Here is a 26,985-nt window from a genome sequence, read left to right on the forward strand (position 1 = left end):
TTTCCAAATGTATCTCTACTAGTTTTATCTTAAAGTATGCAGAAACATTTTTAAATACCATGTTCTGATGTCCCCTCTTTGCTGATCAGAAATACAAATCATTAGCTATGTTTTTTATTTTTGTCTGCATACTTGCTTAATGTATGACTATAAGTAAATTTGTACCAAATAAGGAAAAATATGTCTCTGGTATAAAAGATTCTACTATGAGTTGCTTATAGATTATATAACTTTTATGAAAACAGTCTATGTTAAGTTCTAAAATACATTTTCAGGTCAATGTGGAATGTATAAATTGGCCAATTTATGAAATATAAGAGAAGGCAATACTTATGTACACAGTGCTTAAAGGAGGTTTAAGACTTGAAGGAACTTGAAAGAATTTTCATAGAAATTGGGAAATAAAATAAGTCTTCACAAGCTCCATAGCAGAGTATATTGCCTCTGAATCCCAGAAATTACCCTAATAGCCATTCCTCTGGTTCCTTAGTTTTTCAACTATTATCAAAAACAACCAGAAAAAAAAAAAAGAATAGAAAAGGCAGGGAATAAGAAAAAGATATTTCTCTTGGGTTTCAGAATTTGATCTGAAAATTGTTGAGTCTCAGGGTTCATGTTGATGACTGCTAAGATCTCTTTATCACTTTGACTTAATCGGTTTTGCCTATAAACAAAATGCTACCCTGTGCCGGGCAGGCTGATGCCGGACTGGAAACTGTAACTAAAGCACCAGCATAGTCCGCACAGGAGGCACTCCACGTGTGGTACCTGATCACTACTGCTTTGGGCATTGTTTCACGGGACATTTAGTTCACGATGACCATTTGAAATTTGCTTTGTTTTGTGCACGGAAGCTCTTCGACTTTGATCTTGAAGTCAAACCAATGTTGGAGGTCCTGGTGGGGAAGGTCATTGAGCAGTCGCTCCTGGAAGTGCTGGAGGAGGAGGAGCTGGCTAACCTGATGGCCAGCCAGCACGCCTACCAAGAGCTCCGGAACCTCGAGCTGGCCGAGGTCCAGAGACTGGAGGAGCAGGAGAGGCGACACCGGGAGGAAAAGGTCGGGACTCCGCTTTGCTTTCTTAGGCGGGCTTTTGGCTGGGTAACAAATTATATTCACAATTACATGTGGTATGTTACAGAGCTAAAGGCCTTTGGAAATGTGTTAGGAAAAAAACTCGAGAATTTGTTCTCCAGGTCTCTCCTGTTCTGTAGATCATAGATCCTTTATGAACTGAATTACATTTTTTCAATTTCAGCATATATAAATGTACCAAAATAGAGTTCCCCCAAAGTCCCAAGTGGAATTATTTAAATTGTGTAGGCCCCAATGGAAAGGCACTGTTAAATGTCAAGAGCCCCAGCCCTGACCTGTGGTGGCGCAGTGAATAAAGCCCCGACCTGGAATGCTGAGGTCGCCCGTTTGAAGCCCTGGGCTTGCCTGGTCAAGGCACATACGAGAAGCAACTGCTATAAGTTGATGCTTCCTGCTCCTTCCTCCCTTCCTCTCTTTCTTTCTCTTTCTCTTTTTCTCCTCTCTCTAAAATCAATAATAAAATCTTAAATACACATACACACCACGAGCCCTAGTGAAAGAAATTCATGGTCTTGCTGTAAGTAACTGGCAGAAGAGGTGGAAGGAAAATGTGAAAATACCCAAGATGGGTGGTAAATCAGAAGCAGAGGATCCGGACAGAGTTCTGGGTCCTTTCTCAGTGGCCAGATCCGTCTCTATACCCTTAAGGACATACCAGAACCACTTGGGTCCTTAGAGTGTATTTTAGACTATAGGATTTTAAAACCTTTAAGAAGGAAAGCTTTGGAATCCAATTTTTAAAAGATGCTACTAACCTCCAGTGAGGAAAAACGAGGCTCAGTGGGCCTGGAGTAGCCGTCAGCATCTGCTGGACACCGCAGAACTGGATTCTAAAGGGGCCTTCGTACCTGACACAGTTCCTTTCCCAAGGATCCCTCTTACTGCACAGAAAGGCTTCGTTGTCGGGATCTTCTACTAAATACCTAATTAAATGGGCTTTCAGTTTCCCTCCAAAATGAATAATTAATTGTGTAAAGAGCATATGGCTTAGGGTAAAGGCTGTGCAAATGCAGACTATTTGTTTACAAATATAAAATGAACACTGACCAAATTAGCTTGTTGAAATAATCAGTGAAATCTATCAAAGAATACTGATTTATTTTTTTAGTATATTTACTATTAGGAAATGTATTATGAAAAAATGAAGAATACAAATCTAGATTTATATTTGCTTAAACTTTGAAAATATATTAATTAGAAAATAATGTTTCCAGTGCACATGAGAGTAGAAAAATGGTCCATTAGCTTTACAGATATTGTATAGTCTACAAGAAGCAGCAACAATGAAAAAGAGGTGTTAGAATTTTTGGAACTTTATGACTTCAGAGAGTTATTTCAAATGAGACATCATTGGCCAAGATTCTTAACTGAAGATGTCTCAGCAACTAAAATTTCATATCAGCAATACTTTATAGTACTACATAAAAATATGTATAACTTATAATCCTTTGATATCATCCATACAGTCAAATATGTGTATCTTGAAATTGTTTTACTTGAAAATAGATTAGGTGCCTGACCAGGCGGTGGTGCAGTGGATAGATAGAGTGTCGGACTGGGACGTGGAGGACCCAGATTTGAAACCCTGAGATCACCAGCTTGAGCACAGGCTCATCCACTTGAGCACAGGCTCGGTTGCTGGCTTGAGCATGGGATCATAGACATGACCCCATGGTCACGGCTTGAGCAAGGGTCACTTACTCTGCTGTAGCCCCCCCCCCCCCCCCCCGCAAGGCACATATGAGAAAGCAATCAATGAACAACTAAAGTGCCACAAGGAAGATTGATGCTTATCTCTTTCCCTTCCTGTCTGTCTGACCCTATCTGTCCCTCTCTGTCTCCTCTCTCTGTCTCTGAGACACACACACACACACACACAGAGAGAGAGAGAGAGAGAGAGAGAGAGAGAAAATAGATCAGGAGATGAATTTTACCATAGCTCCCTCTCTTTACTGAGTTCAGTACCTATTAGCTATTGGCATTCATTAAAATCTTGATGGAAAATATGAACCTTTAATAGACACCTTGCTGTTTGTGTACACACACACACACACACACACACACACACACACACACAAATATGAGTCCCAATTGTTCTCACACTGGCCTGAGGGCTCGGGGCGGGCACACAGCTGAGTGCCCAGGAGTGACGGGGCTCTCTCGGGGCAGGACCGGCGGAAGCGCCAGCAGTGGGAGGTGGTGCAGAAGCACAAGGAGACCTCGCGGAAGATCGCGGCCCAGGCCTTCGCGCAGCGCTTCGTCGCCAACCTGCTCCCTTCGGTGTTCGACAGCCTCCGGGAAGGTGGCTACTTTTTTGACCCCGTTGAAAGAGGTTTGTGGAGGATTTTTATTCGATTAACTCCTGTTACAATGAGCGTCGTCCTAACAGTTCAGATTTATCCCCTGCCCATTTTTATTTTGAATTGGAATCTTTCTATCTCTGAAGCAAATCAAAAAGTCAATTATAGTTGTTTTAAGTAAATGCTATTACTAGTAAGTATATTTTAAAGATCTTGATTTCAGTATGTTAGTTTGTCTTGATTCAGAGGGAACATGGGCCTGTAGAAAGCAGAACGGACTTGGCGGTAAGTTTGCATTAGGGACCCGGCTTCATGGTTAAATACATAGCTGTACAAGCTTCAGTTTTCTTACTGTGAGATGAGGACTATTCAGGAGGTACCTGTCATGATATGAAACTTTTGTAAGCCATAATGTACATGTATATTCAAGTTAACTTTTTCTCAGCTGATTTTCTATTCTAATCAAAAGCCCTTTGGGGCGGCAATTAAGGTCCTTTGTTGGGTTACTGTTAGGTGTTCACACCATCCCGGGCACTGCATTAGGTGTTGGAGATTAAAAAGGAGACCTGGGCCCTGGCCGGTTGGCTCAGCGGTAGAGCGTCGGCCTAGCGTGCGGAGGACCCGGGTTCGATTCCCGGCCAGGGCACACAGGAGAAGCGCCCATTTGCTTCTCCACCCCTCCGCCGCGCTTTCCTCTCTGTCTCTCTCTTCCCCTCCCGCAGCCAAGGCTCCATTGGAGCAAAGATGGCCCGGGCGCTGGGGATGGCTCCTCGGCCTCTGCCCCAGGCGCTAGAGTGGCTCTGGTCGCAATATGGCGACGCCCAGGATGGGCAGAGCATCGCCCCCTGGTGGGCAGAGCGCTGCCCCATGGTGGGCGTGCCGGGTGGATCCCGGTCGGGCGCATGCGGGAGTCTGTCTGACTGTCTCTCCCTGTTTCCAGCTTCAGAAAAATGAAAAAAAAAAAAAAAAAAAAAAAAAAAAAGGAGACCTGCCCTGTCCGATTGGCTCAGCCATAGAGCGTCGGCCTGGCGTGCGGGGGACCCGGGTTCGATTCCCGGCCAGGGCACATAGGAGAAGCGCCCATTTGCTTCTCCACCTCCCCCTTCCTTCCTCTCTCTCTCTTCCACTCCCGCAGCCAAGGCTCCATTGGAGCAAAGATGGCCCGGGCGCTGGGGATGGCTCCTTGGCCTCTGCCCCAGGCGCTAGAGTGGTTCTGGTCGCGGCAGAGCGATGCCCCGGAGGGGCAGAGCATCGCCCCCTGGTGGGCAGAGCGTTGCCCCTGGTGGGCGTGCCAGGTGGATCCCGGTCGGGCACATGCAGGAGTCTGTCTGACTGTCTCTCCCCATTTCCAGCTTTAGAAAAATACAAAAAAAAAAAAAAAAAAAAAAAAAGGAGACCTGGGCTCTGCCTTTACAGAACCCAAACCTGCTCGTGTCCCCTCAGAGCCGCCGCTCCAGTGGGTCTGGCCCCAGGGGGGTCAGGGCTGCCGTTTTCTCACCGCCCCTCGTCCCTCCAACTCAAAGGTCTTCGGTCCTCGATGCTGTGGGTACAGGTCCCACCTCAAATGACTACTGGTATTCGGATACATGTTAGCAATGTGCCTTTTGCACTGACTACATATTCAGCTCAATACGCAGAGGTCCGATTACACACCAATAGTATTAGTTTACATTTATATTGTACTTTGATGTATACAGTGTTTTTCATGCGTGATACCATGTGATCCTCCCAATAACCCTGTGGGGTGGCTGGGGTAGATTAATCCCCATTCTGCAGAACTAGGAACTGAGGCTCAGAGAAGTTCAGTGCCTTGTTCCCTTCCGCTGGCAGCACGCAGGCGTAGCCCGGCCCGACCCGACCCTGACTCCCGGTCCGCGGGCCTTGCTCCCGACTACTCCGCGGGCAGCACGCAGTGCAGCGCGACCACACTGACTCCCAGACCACGTGCCTTGCTCCCGACTACTCCGCGGGCAGCACGCAGTGCAGCGCGACCACACTGACTCCCAGACCACGTGCCTTGCTCCGGGTCCACGTGCCTGACTCGCGGTCCACGCGCCTTGCTCCCGACCACCCCATAGGCAGCACGCCGGCGCAGCCCAACTGGACCCTGACTCCTAGTCCACGTGCCTTGCTACCATCTTACTGTTTCAGCACACAGGCCAACAACCTTTCTTTCTCATGAATTTCTGAAAGTCAGTTGTAGGTCATGAAAAAGCTTATAAATAGATTCATACCTACCTTAAAATTACTTATAGTAGTGAATATGATATTCTATCACACTGTTGACACCCCACTGAAAAATAAAAGTGAGCCTAATGGTGGTGGTGCAGTGGATAGAACGTGGACGTGGGACGCTAAGGTCCCCAGGTTGAACCTGGAGGTTGCCAGCTTAATCACGGAGTCACCAGCTTTTGCGTGGGAGCATAGACATGACCTCATGGTCTCTGGCTTGAGCCCAAAGGTTGCTGGCTTGAAGCCCAAGGTCGTGGGCTTGAGCAAGGGGTCACTGACTCAGCTTGAGCTCCTCCCCCCCACATCCCATCAAGTCCTATATGAGAAGCAATCAATAAGCAACTAAAGTGAAGCAACTACCAGTTGCTGCTTCTCACCCCTCTCCTCTGCCCCCTTCTTTCCTGTCTCTCTCAAATTAATTAATTAAAAAAATAAAAAGTAGATGCCTACTCCTAAGAAAGCTATTTTTTAAAATTGATTTGAGAGAGAAAGAGAGAGAGAGAAAAACACTGGGTTGTTGTTCCACTTATTTATGCTTGCATAGATTGATTCGTGTATGTGCCCTGACAGATGGCCGAACCGTTGGTATACTGGGACAATGCTCTAACCAACTGAGCTACACAGCCAGGGACATACAAAAAAGCTATTTTTGAACATTAAAATATATATTGTAATGGAACATAGTTTTAAAAGGCTCACACAGTAGTGCAGATTTCAGTTTGAACAAATGTATCACTAATGAAACCCCTGGTTTCTAGATAGCCTTCTTGTCAGATATCCTCTGACCTGCATCCTGAGTCTTGATCAGCAGCCGGGAAGCCCTGAGCTTGGGGTTGGGGTGCGGTTCACAGGCGTGCCCGATCCCAGACTGACTGCACGTCCATCGCACTTCTGCCGCAGACCCCCATCCCACCCCACCCCCACCTCCTTGACCCACCACCCCCTTGATCCACCTCAGGTGTACCGGGACCGTCCACTCTAAGAGCTTGGGCCTCAAAGAAGGCCTCAGCGTTTTGGAAATACTATTTCTACTGCAATAGAAAGGAAATGGACCAGGACATTTATAGAGAATGTGGCAAAACTAATGCTTTGTGAGTAACCTTTTCTGTGAGGAAAGCAATGCTGACAGTGTTGACATTGTATGGGGAAGCACAGATTACTCCTATCTATGATGAGTTGTAAAAACCGCTTGAGGATTAAAATGAACTTTTTTATTGCAGATATTGAGACAGGATTCCTCCCATGGCTCATGAATGAAGTGGACAGAACGATGGAACAACACATGGTGGGAAGGACGGTGCTGGACAGTAAGTATTTTATTTAAAAGTCCTCTAAAATTCCTCGGTAGAAGAAATAAGAAGAAGAAAGGTGGTAATTTTACAATTTTAGTTCTTAATTTTTCAGTCTGTCAATGATATTAACCAAGGTGCAGATTTTTACCCTCAATATTATTTTTAGTTCTTCTATAATTTGATCAGTATTAACATCTTTTGTTAAATATAAATGATATCTTGTTAAAAACAGACATTGGACATAACTCATATTTGATTCATTAAGTGGCTCAGAAGGTAAGTGCACTGACTTTATATAAAAGGCTATGATGTAGGGAAGGGACGAGGTCTGGAGAGTGTTTTATACTCATCTATGTGTCAGCATTATAACTAACCACTGAAATACAAAAAATCACAGTGACTTCTGTATGTAAAAATTCTCAGTGTTGATCCGTGACGCGGTTGAGAGGCAGCTGACGATGTATGAGCAGAGGGACAACCCCCCGAGGGAATTCCAGGAACAAAGGACGGCGTACGAGGGAAGGCGCAGCCAGAGGCTGTCATCCCAAGGAAGAAAGCTTATGAAAGAAGGAGAAAAACCAACCGAAACAAGCAAGTTCTTTGGAAGGGAAGACCAGTCACAACGTGGGGGCATCTCGAAACCGTGACACCAGTCCACAGCCCATCAGCGTGCCAAGCAGTCAGGTAATGACGTGAGTCCCCTTAGGCTACGCAAACTGTGTACTATTACTCAACATAATGGATTGGGCAAAGCGAATCCACTGAAACAATAAAACCAATAATAAGGGAAACTTAAATACTACATTGATTTACTAGTAGGATATCTAGAAGTTACAACTCTAATGAGAATTATGCTTAATTACAAGCTTCTCATTATTACTATATATAACTAACAAATACATTTTTCCTTATCTTTCTAATTTGTGGGTTAGTTTTTTGTTGTTGTTGTTGTTTTAGTAAATATGATATTTAATGTTAGATATCAGTGCCATGAGCTTTTCTTCTCTGCAGGGAAACTGTGTGACTTGCTCTGGGAAGGAACATCTAAGTTCTGTGACAAAGTGTTGTACACCCTCTTTTAAGAACCAGGAAGCATACCCGTGTTTGTATAGAATTAGCAGGGAGCTCCCCATTCCATCTCCAATTCTTAACAAAGGCAGAGGAGTCTGTGACTTGGTAATCTTCTCTCATCTCTTTTTTCACATTCCTGCTTTACTGGCGAGGCCAGTAAAACTAAATCTCTACACACCCTTCAGCAAGTCCACTCTCTTCCCCAGAGATAACTTCGGATATTAATTAGCGTATACTTTTTAAGCCCTTTTGAAGATATTTATATATTTGAACACCTAGAAATATATGGGTTGACTTCTCTCTATATAAATATAAATGTATTGATTGCATCTTTCACCTACCTGACAATATATCTTAAATCTTTCAACTTTAGTACATATAAATCCTTTTTAATGTAAGATATTATATGTTATGACTTTATTATATGTAGTATAGGCAAAGCACATTTGGCTTTTAGTCTGAGCTTGTGTGGAGAACTTACTTGCACTGTTGGAGATAAGATGTTTGATCTGTAAGGTTTTGTTAACTAACCTTCAGCAATCACGGAAGTCTCCTGAGGTTTTCGGTGGACACAGCCCACTTCTCTCTGAGTATTTATTGATATGTGAGCTGCCGTAATTTGAAGTAACTTGTAGTTATTAACACATTTTTACCTTAATTTCTTTTTATGTTAGGTATCGGAAATGTATCCATAGTTTAACAATGGAGAAAGAATGTCTTTCTCCTCTTGTGACGAGGACGGACCACTATATATAGCATCATCGGGCTCTCAAACCGGTTTCCGTACATCACTAATCATTTACACCTCATGGCTCCCCTCCTCTTTTTAAAAAAAATTTATTTATTGATTTTTAGAAAGAAGGCAGAGAGAGAGAGAGGGAGAGAGAAAGGGGGGTAAAGTGGGAAGCATCAACTCCTAGTAGTTGCTTCCCATATGTGCCTTGACCAGGCAAGCCCAGGGTTTCGAACCGGTGACCTCAGCATTCCAGTTCGCCACTTTATCCACTGCGCCACCACAGGTCTCGTGGCTCCCCTTCTGAAGTATGTGTGACAATATTTTAATCTTCGTTCTCAGTCACGAGGTCGGTCAGCCAGCAAACGGTGCTGAGCCCCGCTGAGTGCTGGCACCCTGCCAGGGGTTGCAGGAAGTCTGCTTGACACAAGAACACGGCTCAGGGCGCTAGTGCCACCTGCCATTGGTGACAAGCCTGCTAAGTAATAGTATGAACGCTGGAACCGAATCTTCTTATCTTCCAGTTGAGTGTACTTTCTTCTAAACAACCTGAGCCCTTGTGAGGTACAAAGAGTAACCTTCAATAAATTATTGCATTACCAACATTTTAAAAATTGGGATTACGCCTGTTTTCATTGCTGGGTTAGTTCCATCTTATTAAGCAGTCTTCATGATAAGCCTAAAATTTATAAAGTTAATTTTGGCAAGAGGACCAAAATTTTTTTCTTAATTAGGGCTCTTGCTGATCTTCGTATTATTACTGATTTTAAAATGCCTACAGTTTTAGCCCTGGCTGGGGAGTTCAGTCGGTTCAAGAGCATTGTCCCAATACATCAAGGGTGTAGCAGGCTCAATCCTGGGTCAGGGTGCATACAAGAATCAACAAATGGATGCATAAATAAATGGAACAACAAATGAAATTTCTCTCTCTCTCTCTCTCTCTCTCTGCCTCTTCTTCCCTCTCTCTCTCTAAAAAAATTAATTTAAAAATTGAAAATATGTTTTTAAGAAATGATATCATTAATTTTTTAAAAAACAGAGTAACTACAATTTTAAGAATGCTTTCAAAATGGATTTGAGATTACCTTCCACAATTCTAATCCTTTTTTACAATAATCCAGTTTGTTAAGCACTTCGCAGATGCTTTGTTAAACATTCAGACCTGGCCCTATAATTCCATAAGTTAACTCAATTTATCAAAATACACAGAAATTTGTAGACCTCACACTGAAATCGGTTTAGCCTAACTGCCATCCTATTCCATCCTAGAGAGAAACAAAACTATTTGAGGTGTTAGGGCACTGCCCCTGTAAGAAAAAACAAATATTATATGTTACATATCATCTGGGGAAAATAATATTAAAGGAATCTTTAAATTTTCCCAAAGTTTATAAGGAATTTCTCCAAGCATGTGAAATATTGTATGGTAGATTGTAAGGCGATATGCTTGGGTTCCTTATGGCTTGGTTTTTTCTAACTGTAAACAACTCTGCAAATGGGATGAGTGCATAAAATTTTCAGACTTGCATTGGCTTTGCCCACGTTTGCTAATACTCTCCTTAGGAGCTCCATTTCTTTCTATTGTTTAAACTAACACTAAGCTAACAGAAGCTAACTAGTAATACAATGGATGATATGTAATAAATGTATAGAGAGTATTATCCCCAACATAAATTCCCATATCACTAAAATAGATCAGAGAGGTGAAAGTAATTTTCTCTAGTGTTAGGCATCAAAGCATCTAGCCATTGTGACTTGTGTTGGCATGCCCTGGGAAGTCCTTCATATATATATGTATATATATATATATATATATAGTCATTGCCATTTATCTCAATTTATTTAGGATAAAGGCATTCTGAAGAGGCTCCAACATGGGTTTAAATGCCCCATAGACCCTAGTTCCTAGGTCTAATCAGAACCAACCTTTCCAAGTTTGTTCACAGTCAGAAATACAGATAAGAATGTTACAAATAGCGTGTCACCATCATTAGAAAGTATTGTTAATGGTGTTGGATTGGTGTCTGTAATTCTTACTTTGAATTAGGGCGTATTTACCTTTGTGTCCCAGTGACATTAACTTACAAATTAAAATTTAATAGAGATTTTTCTGTTTTTCATAAACCATGAAAATAGTACAACTGAAATATAAGAGTTAAAAGATGGAATAAGTTTGCTTATAAAATAAAATCAAAATACTTAAAAGTTTGAAATTTCAGAATAAAGGTATCTTAAAGATTATATTTAAACAACTTTCAATCCATTTAAAAATAGAGTTTAATATGTAAATAAATTTTATCACTATGTACAGTAATTTTTTATAAACATTGAATATTTTAATTTTTATACCTAGTATTATCTTCTAACATTTTAGATTATATTGATATCCATATTTACCACTAGGTGTCAGTAAAATCTTCAGGTAAAGTTAACTTGCCTCCAAACTCATACATAATTTAATGACCATAAAGAGACCTTAGTAGACAAAGAGTTCAAAAATAGATTGTATTCCTTGGAGTCTCTAGACACACACTGAATAACTTGTCTTGCCCTAAAGTCATCTGTCAGCTCTGCAAGGATGCTAGTGCACGTCCACTTGCATCTCAGATACTTAAAACGCTAGTTTTAGAATGGACCTTAGCTGTCGTACTCTTCAGTCTCCCATCCGATACAGGGTCCTTAACAGGCGATCATTTATACTTTTTTTAACGCCTTTAAGGATGAAGCTTACACTCTGTGAGCTACTCTAGAATAGCATTTTTATCTCCCCTGACTGAGGCTACGGTAAATGCTTGGTCAATAGCATTATTGGACATTTCCCATTAGAAAAAATTTTCATGCTATGTCAAAATCTGTCCCATTATAACCTACGCTTTTTAGTTCATAGTCATGGCATTTGGAGGGAGACAGAATCATTTTATTTCTATATCAACCCTATTCTATACTCCAGTACGTTTTTCCTTCTTAGCAAGCTTTTTCTTTTCTCTCAGTGAAATGTCACCACTCTTCCCAGGTATTCCTCATATAACATAGTTTCAAAACTTTCTCATTCTCCCTCCTGGTCACTGTCCTCTTGAAACTCCTATTTGGTCAAAGTCATCTTAAAACATGTTTCCCAGAATTAAGTATTTTACTATAGATGTCATCTGACTCAGCAAGAAGCACTGCTGGGCTGTTCTCTGCCATGGTTTGCATATCACCAACTCACTTCTCAGTTCAGATATCTAGAAACTTTATTTTTAGAACATAGGAGAGAAAAAGCCAAAGTGACTTCTGAGCAGTCACAGTGTCACAAAGTCTCCACACTTTGTAGCAGACCACCCAAACCTGTTTTTACTGGTTGCTAACCAGTTTGGCTCTTACTAAGCTCTGCCTATCAGAAGTCGCATATTACAAGGAGAGGGGGCCTTCTATGGAAGACCCAGGGGCTAACAAAGTGAAAAGGCAGGGAAAAAATAAGTCAACAAAGCACAACAGCCTGGGACCAAAATCGAATATTCCTCAGCAGTCCTGACTACATCACTGTATTATAGCACAGCCAGAAATGAATGTCTGTGCAGCACGCACTCCTGTGGTGGTCAGGCACGGACCTCTGTCTGTCTGCCCCTCCATGAAAGCAGTGAGAACATAGGCAAAAACTGTCAAAGAATCAACATTTTCAGAACTGGAAATTAACCAAAGATTGGCAACAACGAAGAACACTCATTCAAGGAAAATGGCCGAATCTCAGTGAGAACAGTAAGCTTTGTGGCATTTTCACTTGCCCTATGTCTGTCTCGACATTCCCAGCTCCGTGTCAGCCTTGAGCACCAGCAGACTCTGGCCACAGACACTGAGAGCAGCGGCCCCGGCGCCATCGGAGGAAACAGACAGGCTTAGCGCTCCCCAATAGCCACGTCCCAGGAACGGTCCCTCTTTGGCCTGTCTGGCAGCTTCCGGAAAAGTGCATTTGCAGGACTTATCTCTGTTTGCCCTGACTCACAGCTTGCTCAGTGAGGAAAACCCTAGCACTAGGACATTTGTTTAAAAAACAACAAACAAACAAAAACCCCCACAAGTGTTTAATATCACAGCTGCCTAAGGCAGAAGTATTGGTTGAACAAACAAGAGGCCAGCCACAACCTTGAAAGGGGAGTCTGGGGATGGAGGTGTCCGCAGGGGCCTGTGAAGAGCCTCGGGACATCCCTGGGAGACTGGAGGGTGCTGTGTGTGCACGCCCAGGGAGACCTGAGCAGACTCATCTCGGGCCCAGGGAGACCTGAGCAGACTCATCTCGGGCCCAGGGAGACCTGAGCAGACTCATCTCGGGCCTTCCTCGAGGTTGGCTGGAGCAGCAACTGGAGGCTAAGTCAGAGCTGTGAACTGCTGAGATACTGAAAGCATGTCCCAACACACGAGCCCAGCAGCAAAGGGTGCAAGACGTACCGGCTCCAGGCGTTTGGAAAGCTCTGTCTGATTGTTAGCTGGTGACTAAGCTAATTCAGCAGAGCCTCGTGGCAACACACAACAAAGGGTACAGAGTCAACAGGATTTGGTCAGGAACGCGTTCAACAGAAGAACAGCAAAGCAAAGAGCACAGGACACCCAGGTTGGGGGGTTGGAACGAGAATCTGATGTCCAGAGTTAGGACATTTTTAGCTCTTTAAAGTGTCCAAATGTAAACCAAAACTCTGGAAGACTTGCAAAAAATAGGAAAGTGTGATCCACACAGAAGGAAAAGGTCAGTAGAAACTGTTCCTTAGGAAGTCCAGATTTTGACCGTACGAGACAAAGACATTCATCAGCTATTATGAATATGCTCAAAGAACTCAAGGAAACCATGTTTAAAGAACTAAAGTATGAAAATCAAAGTATGAATATCAAGAGATAGAAATCATTTAAAAAGTTTAAAAAAGAACCAAAGAGACATTCTGCTGTTGGAAAGCTCACCCGTTGCTGATGGCATTATAACATGGTGTGGACGCTTTGGAAGAGCGCGGCAGTTTCTGAAAATGTTGCACTTAGTTACACATGACCCTGCAGCTGCACTCTTAGGGATGCACCCAGGAGCAATGAGAACGAGTGCACAAAGACCTGTACATGAGTGTTCACAACAGCACTACCTATAAAAGCCCAAAATGGAAACCACCTAAATACTGACTGATGAATGGATAAAACGTGCTGTATCAAAACAATGCAATATTATTTGGCAGTAAAAACAATATGGTGCTGTATACTATTAACATGGATGAACTCTGAAAACTACACCATGCGAAACAAGCCAGCCATAAAGGTCATGTTACATCATTCTGTTTCTATGAAAAAAATGCCCAGAACTAGCAAGTCCTCGAGACAGAGAGTACATGAGTGGTGGCCAGCGCTGTGGAGGGGCTCGTGGAGAGTGCCCGCTCACGGGGACAGAATTCCTGTTGCAGAAATGAAGACACTCCCAAGTTAAATCGTGGCGAGAGTTGCATGATTCTGTTAATATACTGAAAACCACTGAGTTGCTATGTGAGTTTCACCATGTGTAAATTGTATCTCTATAAAATTGTCATTTTTAAAAGTTAATATTTATAAAGATGAATCATCAAAAAATAGTGATTTATGTGCAGTGGATTCTATTTGAGATGCTTGGTGTGTGATCCTTTAAAAATTTTAAAGGAGGTCAGACACCACGCAGCTTTAGTCTTCCTGGACAGATGAAATGTTACTCTTTTCGGCCCAAAATACGTTAATCCAATGTTTTGTAATTGAAGCTTCTTATAGAAAAAGCTGGTTTGCTACCCCATGAAGGAAGAGCATTGTATTCCCAGTTTCTCAGTTATTCTTCTTAAAATATCCCTAACTCAGGATGAGTGTCATGAAATGATTTCAAAAGAGCACCTTGCCACCACCTAGTAAGTAACCAATAACTAATAAGCTCTCCCCTGTAAAACAACCAAATATTCATGGCAGACATTCAACAGAGCCCTGGCCGGTTGGCTCAGTGGTAGAGCGTCGGCCTGGTGTGCAGAAGTCCCGGGTTTGATTCCCGGCCAGGGCACACAGGAGAAGCGCCCATCTGCTTCTCCACCCCTCCCCCTCTCCTTCCTCTCTGTCTCTCTTCCCCTCCCGCAGCCGAGGCTCCATTGGAGCAAAGATGGCCCCGGGCGCTGGGGATGACTCCTTGGCCTCTGCCCCAGGCGCTAGAGTGGCTCTGGTCGCAACAGAGCGACACTCCGGAGGGGCAGTGCATCGCCCCCTGGTGGGCAGAGCGGTCGCCACCTGGTGGGTGTGCCGGGTGGATCCCGGTCGGGCGCATGTGGGAGTCTGTCTGACTGTCTCTCCCCGTTTCCAGCTTCAGAAAAATACAAAAAAAAAAATCAACAGAAAACATTTTATTTTTAATATTCTTCAAGTAGCCTGACTGGGTGGTGGCGCAGTGGATAGAGCGTTGGACTGGGATGCGGAGGACCCAGGTTCAAGACCCCGAGGTCGCCAGCTTGAGTGCGGGCTCATCTGGTTTGAGCAAAAAGCTCACCAGCTTGAACCCAAGGTCTCTGGCTTGAGCAAGGAGTTATCTCTCTGCTGTAGCCCCCTGGTCAAGGCACATATGAGAAAGCAATCAGTGAACAACTAAGGTGTAGCAACGAAAAACTAATGATTGATGCTTCTCATCTCTCTCTGTTCCTGTCTGTCTGTCCCTCTCTCTGACTCTGTCTCTGTAAAAAAAAAAAAAAAAAAATTCTTCAAGTAGAACTGTTCCTTGCAAATATTTTTTCCTGCCTCAGAATATATGACTATATCTTAGTCATTTAGGAAATATTTAAATCCATTAGAAAAATCCAACTCTCGGTGTTATTAAAATTCCAAAAGAATAAAGAAAAATTTACATTCCAGTTTTCATTCCTAGAGGTGACTGAGATACATAACCCACTTCTCTACAAATCAGTCCTCTTGACACATGACGGTGTAGAAGCCCATCTGTGAGTTAACTGCGACTGACCAGCAGAATTTCAGCATTTCCAATCAAAAGAATTTGGAAGCTACCAAAACTCAGCAAGCAAATAAAGCTAATGATTTATGACAGGACACTGATCATTTCTGGGTTCCAGACCCTAAAAATGACTGAAAACCATACAGTAATCACAGTACAGAAGGGACTCGAGAAGCTGTCTGACCCTGTGGATCTCAGATTTTGATTTAGTCCACAGAAACTCTTCCTCAACTGCGGCCAAGTAGAAAAATAATGACAATGCTGCAAGTTTTTCCCAGATAACAAACTTTCCTTTGTTCTGAGATCATATTTGGGAAGAAATTGAAATAAAGATTATAAAGAGTAGTTGTTTGGGTTTAGAAAAGTGAATTGGAACCAGACTAGCAAACCTTGGACCCACAGATAAGATATAGCCATGTGTCTGCGTGTGTGCGCATGCGTGTGTGGCATTAGAAGCACTCTCCAAAGCCCTGGACACCTCCCTGGGATCCTCTCTCCTGCCACCCTCTCCGGGAAGCACTGCCTAGTCCTTGTCCTCCTGTTCCCGCCCCCCACTGCCTTCTCAGTCCCTGGCAGCCTGAACTTTGTCTTCGTCCTTCCCCGGAAGCTGGTTATACTGAAGTCTCCAGGGATTTCTCAAGTTTGAAACCCAGGGTGCTTATCTTACTGATTTACAGAGTAATTAACATTCCTAGCCACTCCTGTTGGAAGCTGAAATTCTTATTTCTCAGGTCTCTCTGTCTTGGTCTGCTCCACATGCTTTTCTACCTTTTCCTCTCTCAATCTCCCTCTCTCCCTCTCTCTCCCTCTCTCTCCCTCTCTCTCTCTCTCTCTCTCTCTCTCTCTCCCTCTCTCAATCTCCCTCCCTCCCTCCCCCCCCTCCCTCTCCCTCTCTCTCTCTCTCCCTCTCAGTAGTCAGGGTTCTTCAAAGCACTCTTCTCTCCTGTCTCACTTAGCATGACAACCCCGCCAACCCTAGTAACCTCATCGGCACCATGACTTCAGTCCACCAATGCTGTGAAGGAGACCTCAGTCCTGGGCCTCAAATCTGTATCTCTATCCATCTCTGGACAGCTCTGTCTAGAACTCTAAAGAATCTGAGATTTTATTTACTTTCAGGTTGTCAGGTTAGCCTGCCAGGGTTTCAAGGATGCTGGTAAAAGACACAAGACTTCTGAGTCAGAGATAAAGGGCAGGTATTACAGCAATAACGGCGCCCAGGATATCAGCATTTTTGTGCTACTTCTTGGGCCCCGGTTTCCACAGGTAAAGTGGAAGAGGTCCGGTGAATCTTGCACGTGGAACGCTTCACCCTGGGGGAGAGGAACCCTGAGCTTGGGGCATGGAATCTTTCCGAGTGAGCGGGAGCCTGCTCTTGGCTCCACAGGGAGACACAGCCTTTTTCTTCGAAACTTGTTGGGTTTCCTTCCAAGGCCCTTGGCTATCCAGACATCCCTGAGAAGACAGTTTGACCTGAGGGGCAGACTGAGGCCCTTGGCTATCCAGACATCCCTGAGAAGACAGTTTGACCTGAGGGGCAGACTGAGGCCCGGAGGCCCGGGGCTGCGTCATCTTCTGGATCTGTTCCTTCCTGTCTTCCTCCTGAAAGGAATAGTTTTAGGTGATTTTAGTAACAACTGAAATGTTCATCTTATAAAAAGTGACAATACTAGAAAGTCAGGAAGAACCAGAGCCCTGGGAAAGGCGTGAAAACTAGGCTGACACAATATTCCTCGCTGTGAGAAAATGTAGACATGGTGTTGGTCGTTTGGGCAACCGTTGTTCATAGACTGACCATGAACCTGCAAATCAAGGGGTCAGAAAAATGCGGAAAACAAGGAAATGAGGTGAGCTTCATGTACTAGCTCTGTTGACGTTGAAGCCAAACTGAAGCGCGCACACTCCAGCGAACCCCCCTTAGCTCACTCCCACAGGACACCTCTGTTGACGCCTGCTTGGTGGATACTGGGAATTCAAACACGGACACTTCCTGGTCCTCCAGGAGCTCACAGAATAGAAACAGGCCGGTTGCCCGTGTGACCGGGCCAAAGTCCAGGTGAGGCCCACTGCCAGCCGTGACCTGAGGCCCGGAGCGGAGCAAGCCACACACATCCTGCCGGGCGCCGTGGGAGGCTGGCTGCGGGCCATGCTGCGGACCGTGGTGGCTTCATGGCAGCACCGTGCCCACTGCTCGGGAGAACAGCCCCTGACCAGGTGGTCCCTGTGACTGCACATGGCACGTCCAGACAGCCGTCCTCGGACCCCGGTGTCAGCGCGCAGCCTTCCTGCGGAGCCAGGATGTTCCTCAGAGGTGGACAATAGGAGACACCACAGTTTCGCCAGTAGCTTCATCTCGGATGGAGATACGGAGCGACAGCGACATTATCAGCCTGTTCGCTGTTAGCTACACCTGGCCAAGGGGCAGTGGGATCCCGAGCCACAGGGAGCCAGCCGATGGGCCCGCCTCCTTGGCCAGGGTGGATCCGGATAACAGGTCACTCCTGACTTTCTCTTGGCCAGCTAAGGGCGTGTCCGTCTGCTCACGCCAACACCCCGTGGTGAATGTGATCAATGCCGGAGGCGAGGTAGAAAAATGTCTTCCACAGGAGTGGGAAAGAAGGTTATGACGTCCCCGGGACGGGCCCAGGGCCAGATGGGAATGTGGGGCCCTTGCTCGAGCATCACTAAGAATTCAATGACATCAGAGCAGTAAGTCAGGCTTGGGGCCCCTCTGAGCGTGGTTCCCGTGGGCTGCACAGGTCCCACACCTGTGTCACCGGCGCTGACCCTGAGACCTCTTTCCTGAGCTGGGTCTGGATGCTGTGGCCCTGGTCTGCTCTGCGGTGTCCTCAGAGCCATGTGGAGACTGTCCTTAGTCCTGTGGTGGAGATGGTGTGGGGTGCTGGTGGAACAAGGAAGAAGGCCCCCTTTGAATTGAGAGAGGGGCTGGGAGCTAATGATCAACTTGCCCAGGACACATCCTTGCCGAGTCGCCTCCAGAGCTGGAGTTGGCCTCCCGTGGACAGACCCCCGGGCTCAGGGCGGCGCTACGGACACTGGGCGCGGCCAAGTGTTGAGGCCGCACAGCCAGTCCTGATGGGAGTGGTCAGGGCCGAAGCCCCTGTCCCCACACTATGAAGCTGCAGCTACAGGAGGGCCTGCGGCATGCGTGGCCACCAGCCTGGGCGGTTCCCTCCCCCAGCCCCGCCTCAGGCGTCAGAAGCAGGCGTGCACCGCAGGCTGGGGAGACTGGGAGCAGAGGGGAGGAACCCACCGCACCCCCCGGGCCTCTGCCACCCGCTGTGGACACCAGAACTGGAAGCGGGCGAGCCATGAGGAGAAGCTTCCAGCTGCAGGAGAGTCTGGATTTGGACTACTCTCTGCATCAGGCTCACGGATCAGACTGGAGGTTTGAGTGCCCTCAGAGGGACCAGAAGAGCTGTGGAGTCTGCTCCAGATCGCATCCAAGAAGCGAGGAGAAACAAGCGCACAGAGGGGGCTGCGCGAGCCGGGGTGGTGGGGGAGCAGGGTTGAGTCTGCCTGCCCCCCCTCCATCCAGACTGGACAATAACCCACACCCGCTGTGTCTTAAAGGGGAACTTCTGACACTGCCAGCCTGTGTAGTTTCTTTTCTTTTGTTTCACAGTCGTTTATCTTTCTCTAAACATCACACGGGGGGAATGCAAACACAACGTTTACAGAGCACGGGGTCTGAACATGGACGCAGGCTGTCCTGTTGCTCCAGTCAGTTCCGGGACTTGGGCAGCCGGCGGGGTCTCAGCAGGGCCCTGAGCTGTAAGGGAAGCGACAGTTCATCAGTAGAAAATGTGAGGTGGTGACCTCACATCCTTCCTTCTGCGTTGTCATGTCGGGGAAGGATGGACACCAGAGAGCAGCGAGAGTTTCTAAGGAAGGGGTGACATCAGGTGTGTATTTTCCTACGAGGAGTCTAGCAGAACTTTAGATTGTTGGTAAGATTGGATATAGGGAGGTAGGATTCCAGTTGCCCTGGGGGGGGGGGCGAAAGTGAGGGACGGTCGTGAGAGAGCGCGCTGTGAGGTTGTCGGGAAGCCAAGTCTGCGACGTAAGGAGAATAAATTGTTAAAATTTCTAAAACGTCAGGGATTCTTTGCAGAGACAGTCTAATGACAAAAACAGACAAAAGCAAACCTCTGCTCTGGAGCGCACTGTTCACGACACGCCTCCGTCGTATTGTGACCGATGGTGTGATCACCACCGTCTGGTCAATTCCACGAGCGATCTGTGCCCGTGTGGCCTTAGGAACTGTTGGGTGCTGGCGTTTGTTTTACTCTGCATGTTTGTTCAGACTCGTTTGCTGCCTTTTCTCCTTCTGAGTTTGAGTACTGTGCGAGAATCTGGCCCATTCCAGTGTAGAAACCCTGATGTGAGCCCCGTGTCCGTGACTGCTCCCCACTGTCCGCACTCAATAAACGTCTTGAATAAATGAGCAGCGTGAGGTCCAGCCAGGAGCACTGGGTGCTTGTCCTCGCCCCTGCCCGGTGGCTGTGGAAGGGGAAGCCCTTCAGTTCTCTCCATTTGTCCAGTGAGGGCCTCCACTACAGGGTCTATTTAAAGTGTCCCCAGATTCCCGACTGCTGTGAGTGACAGCGTCGTGTTTCCTCTCGTTACCTGCTCCCCGTCAGGGACTGATGTAAAGGACAGGGTCACAGGTCCTCCGCTGTTCCCTCCGGGACCCTCCTTCAGACGCCCAGTCACTACCAACGTCAGCTTGGACAGACAGCACCGTGGGACCAGACGCCCCGTCACTACCAACGTCAGCTTGGACAGACAGCACCGTGGGACCAGACGCCCCGTCACTACCAACGTCAGCTTGGACAGACAGCACGGTGGGACCAGACATGACAGGATCCCGGCTGCTGCCCTGGACACTGGCAACAGAGAGGTGCCGGGTGCCCAGGAGAGAGAAAGCCGAAGCTCCGTCAGGTGGGAGGACTTGCTAAGTGGGTCGAGTTCGAGCCATGCCGAGCTCGGCACTCACCTCACCATGGCATGGCAGCCTCCGAGATGCCGCAGACAGTGGGCCCTGTCATCACCCCGTGATATGTGAGGGACCACGACCACGGAGGCTGTCATTTGTCCCAGGGTCACGAGTATTCGGAGGGCCAGGATCCACCACCCACAGGCTGGCTCTGGAGGCCTCCTGCCCAGACTGCCTCCCTGTGCTGAGTGGGGCAGTGACAGGCAGCTCCTCAATTATATCTCATTAGGAGACAGGAAGCTTACCTCCAGAAATGATGTTTACACGCCAGTTTCCCAGGGACCTGACCCTGCGTGAAGACAGAGACATCAGCAGGTGGCTGTTTGGGTTAACAGGTGCTGCTTCTCCGGTCCTGTTCCGTGACCACACAGAACCTCAGAAAGTCGTCATCACTTTAAATCAAAGTGACTGTGTTCATACCTGTCACACGGGACTTAATTATAGAGCTAGTTCCAGATACATGAAGACTTGGCACTGGGACACTGCAGCCTTATCAGGATGTCAGAGAGGACACTGGGTCTATCGGTGTACCATGCATGCTCCCCCTTCTTTTCAGTAGTAACCAATCAGCTTCTGCGCTTGGAATTTTCCTGAAGGTGTTATATAAACAAACATATCCCTAATCCCAATAAAAACTTACCATTTAAGCCCTGGCTCAGCGGTAGAGCGTCGGCCTGGCGTGCGGGGGACCCGGGTTCGATTCCCGGCCAGGGCACATAGGAGAAGCACCCATTTGCTTCTCCACCCCCTCCTTCCTCTCTGTCTCTCTCTTCCCCTCCCGCAGCCAAGGCTCCATTGGAGCAAAGATGGCCCGGGCGCTGGGGATGGCTCCTTGGCCGCTGCCCCAGGCGCTGGAGTGGCTCTGGTCGCGGCAGAGCGACGCCCCGGAGGGGCAGAGCATCGCCCCCTGGTGGGCAGAGCGTCGCCCCTGGTGGGCGTGCCGGGTGGATCCCGGTCGGGCGCATGCGGGAGTCTGTCTGACTGTCTCTCCCCGTTTCCAGCTTCAGAAAAATACAAAACAAACAAACAAACAAACAAAAAACTTACCATTTAAAATTTTTCAAAGATTCGGGTTGCCATTCTTTGATGAATACAGGACTCATCACTTTTTAAAAATTTTATTTTGTCCATTTAGGAAAATTAGAAAATTTTAATTAAAAATTTTCTTTCAAAACTATGTATAGAACCTGAAGAACAAACTATACAAAGGTCTCATTCATAAATACACAGATTTGTTATTTCTTTCTTTTTTTTTTTTTTTTTTTTTACAGAGAGAGGGAAAGATAGGGACAGACAGACAGGAATGGAGAGAGATGAGAAGCATCAATCATCAGTTTTTCTTTGCGACACCTTAGTTCAGAGGTCGAGAACCTTTTTGGCTGAGAGAGCCATGAACGCCACATATTTTAAAATATAATTCCATAAGAGCCATACAATATGTTTAACACTAAATACAAGTAAATGTGTGCATTTTATGTAAGACCAACACTTTTAAAATACAATAAGTCTCTGAATTCTTTTTAATAACGTTGTTATGTTGTTGCTAATCAATGATGAATAAAGTACTTCTTACCATTAATGCGACTTCTGGTGCTGCATGGTTTTGCTGATGGCTTTGTAGTATGGTTGGTATGTGGTGAGGTTAAGCTTCATGCAGGCATTGAGACTTCCATCTGTTAAATGTGATCGTAGGTTGGTCTCAACGTTCTTTAGATGTGAGAAAGACTGCTCACATGCATACGTAGAGCCAAACATGGTCAGTACAGCAGTACTCACGCTGCAGTGTGTGGTATGTGACAGGAAGTGCATTCCAAGTTTTGACAATCAGCTGGTCCACGAGTTGAAGTTTTTTCATTTCTCCCCACTTGTGTTTGCTCACCAACTCTGCTTGCTGTTGTGCAAGTCTTTCCAAATCTTCATTCAGTGACTTGAACTTATTCACCCACATGTCTGAGGCCTTCAGGTCAGCAGTTTGTAGCTCAAAGTCTCTGACAGAGACACCAGGGATGTAACTCAGGTCAGCGCTGTCCACTGCACACTTGTGTGGATGGGTGATGAACTTAAAAAGACGAGCGCGCTCACGAAATTCTCCAAAGCGTGCTTTGAATGACTGCAGGAGATTGGATGTGAAGCCTGCTAGCAGCTGGAGATCAAGATGTTGAGCAGGGTCACTTGCTGTGCATGCATCTTAAAACTCTCCCAGTTTTTCAAAGTGTAGTAAACGACCTGTTTCAATGTAGGCGATGAAGAGTTCCAGCTTGTTTTCAAATGCAAACACTGCTTGTTGAAAGGATAAGACTGTATTTCGCCTTGCATTTTCACATGGAGCTGGTTCAGATGTTCAGTCATGTCCACAAGATAGTAGAACTTCAGGAGCCACTCAGGGTTAGCTAACTCAGGATGCTTGACGTTTTTCATTTCAAGAAAAGTCCGGATTTCGCTCAGACAAGTCGCGAAATGGCTGAGCACCTTCCTTCTTGACAACCAACGCACATTGCTCTGCAGAAGCAGACCAGGATAATTATTCCCAACTTCATCCAGCAGTGTTTTAAATTGGCAATCATTTAAAGCTCAGGCAACAATAAAGTTGACCACCTGAATGACCAGCGACATCACCTCACCAAGCAGCTCGTCACACATCTGAGCACAGAGTGCCTCCTGATGTAGGATGCAGTGAAAACTTAGGATGGGTCTCTTTTCATGTTCACGAACAAGCACTATGAATCCTCTGTTTTTCCCCACCATGCACGGAGCACCATCAGTACACACCGAAATAAGTTTATCCATCGGTAGATTTTTTCTTTAGCGAACTCTGTGAAAGACTTGAATAAATCATCCCCTCTTGTATCTTTCATAGGCAAAACAGCAAGACTTTCCTCACGTAGTGTGTCACCAACAGCATACCTTGCAATCACGCTGAACTGGGATAAATGGCTTACGTCTGTTGACTCATCCAAAGCGAGAAAAAAGAATGGTGCTGCATTTATGTCCTTCACTTGTGTTGCCTCAGTTTGATTTGCCATCATGATGGTACGATTGTGAACAGTTCATGCCGACAGGGGCATGTCTTTTATTCGTTTGATTATCTTGTCTTTATCCGGAAAGTCGTCAAAAAGTTCATTGGCAACATCAAGCATGAATGTTTTGGCATACTCCCCATCTGTGAATGACTTTCCATTTCTCACAGTTGCTAAAGCACCAGCAAAGCTAGCTGAATTCCAGTCACCTTGTTGGGTCCAAACACGGAGTTGCTGCTGACTAGCTTGTACTCTGCATAGTAGCTCTTGACATGCTTTCTTCCTGCTGTCCCCTGCTGGATATTTCGATGCAAATATAGTATGGTGTGTGTCGAAGTGCCGCTTTATATTTGACCATTTCATCGATGCAATTTTATCATTGTATATTAGACACACTGCAGAACCTGCTCTCTCCACAAAGGCAAATTCCTCTGCCCATTCCTGCTGAAAAGTATGATGCTCCTCATCTTTTTTTCTTTTAGCCATCTTCTTTACCAAAAGGATTTCTGCAATTAGCTAGCTGACTACTTGATTAAAAGGAAGGAAGTTTACTTCTTGACCTCACAACGACCTGTGTACGTTGCGCATTATTCAATAAAAATTTGGTGTTGGCCCTGGCCGGTTGGCTCAGTGGTAGTGTCGGCCTGGCGTGCAGAAGTCCCGGGTTCGATTCCCGGCCAGGGCACACAGGAGAAGCACCCATCTGCTTCTCCACCCCTCCCCCTCTCCTTCCTCTCTGTCTCTCTCTTCCCCTCCCGCAGCAAGGCTCCATTGGAGCAAAGATGGCCCGGGCACTGGGGATGGCTCCTTGGCCTCTGCCCCAGGCGCTAGAGTGGCTCTGGTCGCAACAGAGCGACGCCCCGGAGGGGCACAGCATCGCCCCCTGGTGGGCAGAGCGTCGCCCCTGGTGGGCGTGCCGGGTGGATCCCGGTCGGGCACATGCGGGAGTCTGTCTGACTGTCTCTCCCCATTTCCAGCTTCAGAAAAATACAAAAAAAAAAAAAAAAAAATTGGTGTTGTCCCGGAGGACAGCTGTGATTGGCTCCAGCCACCCGCAACCATGAACATGAGCGGTAGGAAATGAATGGATTGTATACATGAGAATGTTTTATATTTTTAACATTTTTTTATTAAAGATTTGTCTGCGAGCCAGATGCAGCCATCAAAAGAGCCACATCTGGCTCACGAGCCATAGGTTCCCGACCCCTGCCTTAGTTGTTCATTGATTGCTTTCTCATATGTGCCTTTACCGGGGGCTACAGCAGACCGAGTAACCCCTGTGCAAGCCAGCGACCTTGGGTCCAAGCTGGTGAGCTTTGCTCAAACCAGATGAGCCCGCGCTCAAGCTGGAGACCTCGGGGTCTCGAACCTGGGTTCTCCGCATCCCAGTCTGATGCTCTATCCACTGCATCACCGCCTGGTCAGGCCAGATTTGTTATTTCTGGTGGTTTCTACTTCTTGTGTCATATCTGCTAAAATGATTCGTAACGAACTCACAGATAAGGAAAATATGTGTACAATGGCACACCTATTATAAAATTATAAAATAGTGTAATGGACCTAGAGATTACAGCGTTTTAATTGCTTCAGTATCATTCACGTATAAAGCCTTAGTCATTATCTCTGCTATGTTCCTGTCCATTGTTGGAGAAAGGCATGCGTTTCTTGCTGTCAGGGTGAGGCCGTCTGCTACTGCCCTGGACTCCCTGGGCTCGGCCTTTCTTCCTGTTCCTGAAAAGGGGATCCCACAGGAAATCCTACTGTTAGGTCAGTGTTCTAGATGTTCTCAGTGAGATAACTGTCCGATATTACCTGTGATTTTTATATATGGTGTGTGTGTGTCTTCACAGGGGGCCCACTTTATCCAAGACTGTTCTTGAGCCTTCTCAGCAAGAAGAAGTTGACTACAGCATTTGGAATCACCTGTTCACTCTTTGGATGGGAAAAGAAGGGGTAAATGAAAGTGTGCAGGTTACTTCTTTGTAGCTGATGTATCTATTCGATTTATACATTACTCATAAAGTAATGAGTAATTACCCTTTTTCTTTAACACTGCCTTTTTCATTGGAGAAATCAACTTAAAGATACAATAGCATTCAGTAAGAAAGGGCTTAGGATACCGCCCCTCAAACACCACGATGTGAGGGGGGGTGCTGCGGGGAGTCCCTGCACATGGGCCGGAAGACACCGGGAGCATTCCGTGCCAGGCAGAGAAAACGGCTTGTCTTTGTCTGTTGTCACTGATGTAGTCAACGTACTGAGGTAGTGCCTACCGCTCTCAGGCTCTGTATCTGCCGAGGGCAAGACGGTGAGCAAAGAGATGAATTCACTGCCCCGCGTCTCCTGGAAATGAATCAGTAAAATCCTGCCCTCCCTCGAGGAGCAAACTCTGGCAGCCCCGTCCTGATCACTGTGAGATGCACCGAAAAGGACTTTTACAACACTCCCTCCCTTCTTGTATTCAATATCAGACTGGGATGCAGATTATATTCTTTTTTTTTTTTTGTATTTTTCTGAAGCTGGAAACGGGGAGGCAGTCAGACAGACTCCTGCATGCGCCTGACCGGGATCCACTCGGCACGCCCACCAAGGGGCGATGCTCTGCCCATCCGGGGCGTCGCTCTGTTGCGACCACAGCCCCTCTAGCGCCTGGGGCAGAGGCCAAGGAGCCATCCCCAGCGCCCGGGCCATCTTTTGCTCCAATGGAGCCTTGGCTGCGGGAGAGGAAGAGAGAGACAGAGAGGAAGGAGAGGGGGAGGGGTGGAGAAGCAGATGGGTGCTTCTCCTGTGTGCCCTGGCCGGGAATCGAACCCGGGACTTCCGCATGCCAGGCCTAGGTCTAGGGCGGTGCCTGGGTGTTGTGTTTTGTTTTTTTGTTTTTAAGCTCCCCAAGTTTTTTGGAAAGTACAGCTACACACACACAATTGAAAAGTTGAAAATCTCTGAGCATTGTTTCTTCTCTGGGTTCTTTCATAAGTGGTGGGTTGTTTTTTATTGTCGTTTGACCCAGAATGTACTTCCCAGTGTTACAGAAAAAGTAGAATTGGACCCAAAGAATGAGTGGCTGCCACCAGACACTGGAAATTCCTGCCAGTCTCTTAACTCCAGAGAAGTAGTCTGGAGGGACGATGGGCCATGTCCACACACCTCAGAGGAGTAGGGTTGTGGCTGACCCTCCCCACCTTCCCCTGGTGTCTGCTACAGGGAGTGTTCAGTTAGAGCAGGGGTCTCAAACTCGTGGCCCGCGGGCCGCATGCGGCCCGCTGAA

The 26,985-nt window shown here is 46.4% G+C and overlaps 1 protein-coding gene across 1 annotated transcript in view; it reads left to right on the plus strand.

Annotated features, from left to right (window-relative positions):
* RSPH3 (radial spoke head 3) overlaps positions 1-25,767 on the plus strand; it is a 38,988-nt gene extending 13,221 nt beyond the window's left edge. The window contains exons 5-9 of the mRNA XM_066372917.1: positions 855-1,058; positions 3,264-3,426; positions 6,847-6,933; positions 7,342-7,602; positions 25,568-25,767. Of these exons, the coding sequence (XP_066229014.1) occupies positions 855-1,058; positions 3,264-3,426; positions 6,847-6,933; positions 7,342-7,565 (678 nt within the window). The 3' untranslated portion in view covers positions 7,566-7,602; positions 25,568-25,767. The remainder of the gene's footprint in view (positions 1-854; positions 1,059-3,263; positions 3,427-6,846; positions 6,934-7,341; positions 7,603-25,567) is intronic.
* The last annotated feature ends 1,218 nt before the right edge of the window (positions 25,768-26,985 follow it).

Source organism: Saccopteryx leptura, chromosome 3 (genome assembly GCF_036850995.1).
Source record: "Saccopteryx leptura isolate mSacLep1 chromosome 3, mSacLep1_pri_phased_curated, whole genome shotgun sequence".
NCBI lineage: Eukaryota > Metazoa > Chordata > Mammalia > Chiroptera > Emballonuridae > Saccopteryx > Saccopteryx leptura.